Genomic DNA, 6,400 nt, shown 5'->3' with positions numbered 1-6,400 from the left:
AAAGTCAAGTTTGTTATTAAATAAAACAGTAAGAAACAATGGCTCAATTATTAGGAAAACAAGAAAATACCCCTATTCCTTTCCTACCCACCTGCTGACATTTCTTGAGCACATCTGGGGTTCGGTGCTCTGCTAGAGACTTGTTATAGAAATGGATGGCATCCTTGTACTTTTCTTCTTTGAAGTATGAGTTGCCAATTCGAGCATACGCTCTGAAAAAGAGAGAGAGACGAAGACTGCTTAGGACAAACAGATAAGGTCAGCTCCTGCAGAAAAACACACCTGCAACTGGAAAGATCCGCATCACTGCCTTCAACACGTTTTGTCTTGTCTGCAGTGACCTTCTTGACAGCCCCCCTTTTTTTTTTTGAGACGGAGGCTTGCTCTGTAGCCCAGGCTGGAGCACAGTGACCGGATCTCAGCTCACTGCAAGCTCCGCCTCCCGGGTTCACGCCATTCTCCTGCCTCAGCTTCCCGAGTAGCTGGGACTACAGGCGCCCACCACCTCGCCCGGCTAGTTTTTTGTATTTTTTTTTAGTAGACACGGGGTTTCACTGTGTTAGCCAGGATGGACTCGATCTCCTGACCTCGTGATCCGCCCATCTCGGCCTCCCAAAGTGCTGGGATTGCAGGCTTGAGCCACCGCGTTCGGCCCGCACTTTTTTTTAAATTTAGAAATGTGTTGTTTCATCTCCATGGATTTGGGGATTTTCCAGCTATCTTTTTTTCTTTTCTTTCTTTTCTTTTTCTTTTTTGAGACAGAATTTCACGCTGTCACCCAGGCTGGAGTGCAGTGGTGCAATCTTGTGTTTTTGGTAGAGGTGGAGTTTCTCCATGTTGGCCAGGCTGGTCTCAAACTTCTGACCTAAGGTGATGCACCCTCCTTGGCCTTCAAAAGTGCTGGGGTTACAGGCATGAGCCACCATGCCTGGCCTAGCTATCTTTCTTTCTTTTTTTTTTTTGTTTGTTACCAAAGCAAACTGAAAAGTAGGTACAAGTGCAGGTTAGTTACCCAGGTAAACATGTGACATGGGAGTTTGTTGTACAGATTTTATCACCCAGGTATTGAGCCTAGTACCCATTAGTTGTTTATCCTGATCCTCTGCTTCTTGAATGTTTTTTTTTCTTTAGAAGGAGTCATGCTCTGTCACCTAGGCTGGAGTGCAGTCGCGTGGTCTCGGCTCACTGTAACCTCCACCTCCTGGGTCCCCGCCATTCTCCTGCTTCAGCCTCCCGAGTAGCTGGGACTACAAGCGCCCGCCATCACACCTGGCTAATTTTTTGTATTTTTAGTAGAGACAGAGCTTCACCATGTTGGTCAGACTGGCCTCAAACTCCTGACCTCAGGCAATCTGCCTGCCTCGGCCCCAGCTAATTTTTGCATTTTTGTTGTTGTTGTTGAGATGGAGTCTGGCTCCGTCGCCCAGGCTGGAGTGCAGTGGCACAATCTCGGCTCGCTGCAACCTCCGCCTCCCAGGTTCACGCCATTCTTCTGCCTCAGCCTCCCGAGTAGCTGGGACTACAGGTGCCCACCACCTCGCCAGGCTAATTTTTTGTATTTTTAGTAGAGATGGGGTTTCACTGTGTTAGCCAGGATGGTCTCGATCTCCTGACCTCGTGATCCACCCACCTCGGCCTCCCAAAGTGCTGGGATTACAGACGTGAGCCACTGCGCCCGGCCTTAATTTTTGTATTTTTTGTAGAGATGGGGTTTCACCATGTTGCCCAGGCTGGTCTCGAACTCCTGACCTCGGGTGATCCTCCTGCCTCGGCCTCCCAAAGTGCTGGGATTACAGACACGAGCCACCGTGCCTGGCCAAGAACTTCTAATAGTTTCTAAATGTGAAACAGCTTTTTGTTTATACATGTCTCTACACAATGTGAGGATTATTCACTCAAAGTGGAATCTCTTCTGCTTTTCCCTAGGATTAAAAACGTCACCCCTGACACTGCTTACCGGGACTTCTGTCTTGCTTTCATTGGGAAGAAGACCCTCACGCACCTGACCCTGGAAGGGCACGTCGAGTGGGAACGCACGATGCTGCTGCTGCTGTGTGATCTGCTCAGAAATCACAAATGCAACCTGCAGTACCTGAGGTGGGTCTCACGGTCTCAGCTCTCCCTGGTACCCAGAGCCCGCTCACCATGTTGCCGGGGGATCTAGGAAAAAGGGTAACCACTTTGGATGCCGTCCCAGACAGGGAATGTATTCCTCAAACAGGCCTGTGTGGGCAGTCAGCCTCTCCTCTTGCCCCCGCCAGCTTGACTTCTGCGTTGCATGTAACCGGCTCTCGATGCAAAGAAACACCCAGAATTCTGTGCTGTGTTCCGGCTTTACGGACATGCTATTCCTGACTGTGGCTTGCCTACATGTTGGGATGGAGATCAGCGGCCCCTAGCCTTTTCTGCAATGGGGGCTGATTTTGTGCAAGAGAATTATTCCATAGACAGAGGTTTGGGAGTAGTTTTGGGATGAAACTGTTCAATCTCAGATCATTAGGCACTGAAGCTAATTGTTGGTGCCTGATCCCTATGCAGTGCTGTGATCCCAGCACTTTGGGAGTCTGAGGTGAATGGATCATCAATCTTAGATCATCAGGAGTTAGGTACTCACATGGAGCATGCAACCCTCTCTGCAGTCCTATGAGAATCTTTTTTTTTTTAAGGGGGGACAGAATTTTACTCTTGTTGCCAAGGCTGGAGTGCAGTGTTGCGATCTTGGCTCACAGCAACCTGTGCCTCCTGGGTTTCAAGCGATTCTCCTGCCTCAGCCTCCCAAGTAGCTGGGATTACAGGCATGCACCACCATGCCCGACAAATGTTTGTATTTTTAGTAGAGACTGGGTTTCACCATGTTGGCCAGGCTGGTCTTGAACTTCTGACCTCAAGTGATCCACCTGCCTCGGCCTCCCAAAGTGCTAGGATTGCAGGCATGAGCCACTGCACCTGGCCAGGATAAAATTTTTATTTTGAGTATTAAGCATCAATTTGCCCCTTCTAGTCCCAGCTACACTGGAGGCTGAGGTGGGAGGATCATTTGAGCCCAGGAGACAGAGGTTGTGGTGAGCTGTGATCATGCCACTGCACTCCAGCTTGGGCAACAGAGTGAGATCCTGTCTCAAAAAAAATTTTTTTCCTCCCTACAAAATCATCCACACAGGCCGTTTTGGTGAAACATTGCACAGAATTGTATTACAGTCTCTTGGAGATGTGGCTGGATGTTACTCTAATGGCCATGGGGATACTTGAAGAAGCAGAGGAAAGATGAGATCTCTCCAATAATTAAGGCCAGGGTTGGAGACATGAGTAGAATGAGATAAACCAAAGACGTAATGTTTTGGGAAGTGAAGCAGAAGATGCTGATCTGAGCCGGGTGTGGTGGCTCACACCTGTAATCCCAGCACTTTGGGAGGCCGAGATGGGTGGATCACCTGAGGTCAGGCGTTCAAGACTGGCATGGTCAACATGGTGAAATCCCATCTCTACTAAAAATACAAAAATTGGCGTGTGCCTGTAATCCCAGCTACTTGGGAGGCTGAGGCAGGAGAATCGCTTGAACCTGGGAGATGGAGGCTGCAGTGAGGTGAGATCATGCCATTGCACTCCAGCCTGGGCGATAGAGTGAAACTGTCAAAAAAAAAAAAAAAAAAAAAAAAAAAAAGCTGATAGGTTATACTCTGTCCTCCCAGAAGAATGACTTCCCATGCTTTTCACAGGTTGGGAGGTCACTGTGCCACCTCGGAGCAGTGGGCTGATTTCTCCTATGTCCTCAAAGCCAACCAGTCCTTGAACCACCTGCACCTCTCAGCCAGTGTGCTCCTGGACGAGGGTGCCAAGTTGCTGTACAAGACCATGACACACCCAAATCACTTCCTACAGATGTTGTCGTAAGTCTCCTCTTCCCACGGGCAGCTCTGGTTTAGCTCTGGGGCCATAGAAGAGAAAGGGTAGCACCTGACTTGCTGGGCCATCCACGTGGCACCTCTCACTGACATAAATAAACACCTGCTTCAGGCCGGGCGTGGTGGCTCTGCCTGTAATCTCAGCACTTTGGGAGGCTGAGGTGGGCGGATCATCTGAGTTCAGGAGTTTGAGACCAACCTGGCCAACATGGTGAAACCCTGTCTCTATTAAAAATACAAAAAACAGGGTGGGCGCGGTGGCTCACGCCTGTAATCCCAGCACTTTGGGAGACCGAGGCGGGCGGATCATGAGATCAAGAGATCGAGACCATCCTGGCTAACATGGTGAAACCCCATCTCTACTAAAAAATACAAAAAATTAGCCGGGTGCGGTGGCGGGTGCCTGTAGGCCCAGCTACTTGGAAGACTAAGGCAGGAGAATGGTGTGAACCCAGGAGACGGAGCTTGGCAGTGAGCTGAGATAGCGCCAATGCACTCCAGCCTGGGCGACAGAGTGAGACTCCATCTCAAAACAAAACAAAACAAAACAAAAACCAGCCAGGCGTGATGGTGCACATCTGTAATCACAGCTACTCAGGAGGCTGAGCCAGGAGAATTGCTTGAAACTGGGAGGTAGAAGTTGCATTGCAGTGAGTTGAGATCGTGCCATTGCACTCCAGCCTGGGTGACAGAGCGAGACTCCATCTCAAAAACAAACAAAAGAATACCTGTATCCTGTGATGGCTCCAGGTGGACCGTTACATCTTGGCCTTCTCGCGTTTCTGGTCTTTCGTGGCTGTGATGACTTGCACAGGACAGAGGGCAGGGGATGAACAGGGAGGGCTGAAGCTGAGGACCCTAGCATGTGGACATCGCCAAGCAGGTTGGAGTTGTGGAAATGTTCTCATCCTTTTACCATTTGTTTCATACTTTTGCAGGTTAGAAAACTGTCGTCTTACAGAAGCCAGTTGCAAAGACCTTGCTGCTGTCTTGGTTGTCAGCCAGCAGCTGACACACCTGTGCTTGGCCAAGAACCCCATCGGGGATACAGGGGTGAAGTTTCTGTGTGAGGGCTTGAGTTACCCTGAGTGTAAACTGCAGGCCTTGGTGTAAGTCTCTGCTGGCTCTGTGTGTGTCTGTGTGTGTGTGTGCGCGTGCACATGTGCATGCAAGTGAATTCAAGCAGGAGAGAAGAAAGTACTGGTTAATTCACTTCAAATGTAACTTTTAAGAACTTGATAAGAATTAAAGAATAGGCAGAGGCAGGGCGCGGTGGCTCACACCTGTAATCCCAGCACTTTGGGAGGCTGAGGCGGGTGGATCACGAGGTCAGGAGATCAAGACCATCCTGGCTAACACGGTGAAACCCCGTATCCACTAAAAATACACAAAAAATTAGCCGGGCATGGTGGGGTCGCCTGTAGTCCCAGCTACTGGGGAGGCTGAGGCAGGAGAATGGCAGGAACCGGGAGGCGGAGCTTGCAGTGAGCTGAGATCGTGCCACTGCACTCCAGCCTGGGAGACAGAGCGAGACTCCGTCTCAAAAAAAAAAATAAAAAAATAAAAAAATCAAAATACAAAAATTAACCAGGCTTGGTGGTGCGTGCCTGTAGTACCAGCTACTCAGAAGGCTGAGGTAGGAGAATCGCTTGAATCTGGAGGCAGAGGCTGCAGTGAGCTGAGATCGCGCCACCACACTCCAGCCTGGGCAACAGAGCGAGACTCCGTCTCAAGAAAAAATTTAAAAAACTCAACAAAAAAACCTTATTTATAAAAACATAGGTGACAGGTTGGAATTGACCCATGAACTGTAGTTGGCTGAATCTTGTTATATGGGAAAGAGCCCAGCCTGAGTTACCTGTTCATATTAAGATCGTGGTTAGAACACTATTCAAGAGATTGCATAGGGTTGAAGACCTATTCCTGTTCGGAAATTCTAGCTAGTGTTCATTTTTTTTTTTTTCTTGGATGGAGTCTCACTCTGTCACCCAGGCTGGAATGCAGTGGTGCGATCTTGGCTCACTGCAACCTCTGGTTCCTGGGTTCAAGTAATTCTCCTACCTCAGCCTCCTGAGTAGCTAGGATTACAGGCATGTACCACCACACCCGGCTAATTTTTGTGTATATGTGTGTGTGTGTGTGTGTGTGTGTGTGTGTGTGTATATATATATATCTGTGTGTGTGTGTGTGTGTGTGTATATATATATATATCTGTGTGTGTGTATATATATATATGTGTGTGTGTGTGTGTATATATATCTGTGTGTGTGTGTGTATATATATATATCTGTGTGTGTGTGTGTATATATATATATCTATGTGTGTGTGTGTATATATATATCTCTGTGTGTGTGTGGATATATATGTGTGTGTGGATATATCTGTGTGTGTGTGTGTATATGTGTGTGTGGATATATGTGTGTGTGGATATATCTGTGTGTGTATATGTGTGTGTGTATATATGTGTGTGTATATATATGTGTGTGTATATATGTGTG

The 6,400-nt window shown here is 48.2% G+C and overlaps 1 protein-coding gene across 1 annotated transcript in view; it reads left to right on the top strand.

The window, feature by feature from the left end:
• Positions 1-6,400, top strand: part of LOC108541268 (NACHT, LRR and PYD domains-containing protein 7-like) — a 23,317-nt gene that overhangs the window by 5,846 nt on the left and 11,071 nt on the right. The window contains exons 4-6 of the mRNA XM_017890733.1: positions 1,927-2,097; positions 3,717-3,887; positions 4,841-5,011. Coding sequence (XP_017746222.1) covers positions 1,927-2,097; positions 3,717-3,887; positions 4,841-5,011 — 513 coding nt within the window. The remainder of the gene's footprint in view (positions 1-1,926; positions 2,098-3,716; positions 3,888-4,840; positions 5,012-6,400) is intronic.

This window comes from Rhinopithecus bieti, unplaced genomic scaffold, assembly GCF_001698545.2.
Source record: "Rhinopithecus bieti isolate Rb0 unplaced genomic scaffold, ASM169854v2 scaffold_20792, whole genome shotgun sequence".
Classification (NCBI taxonomy): domain Eukaryota; kingdom Metazoa; phylum Chordata; class Mammalia; order Primates; family Cercopithecidae; genus Rhinopithecus; species Rhinopithecus bieti.
The sequence above is the reverse complement of the archived record's forward strand: the minus strand, read 5'-3'. Positions and strand labels throughout refer to the sequence as shown.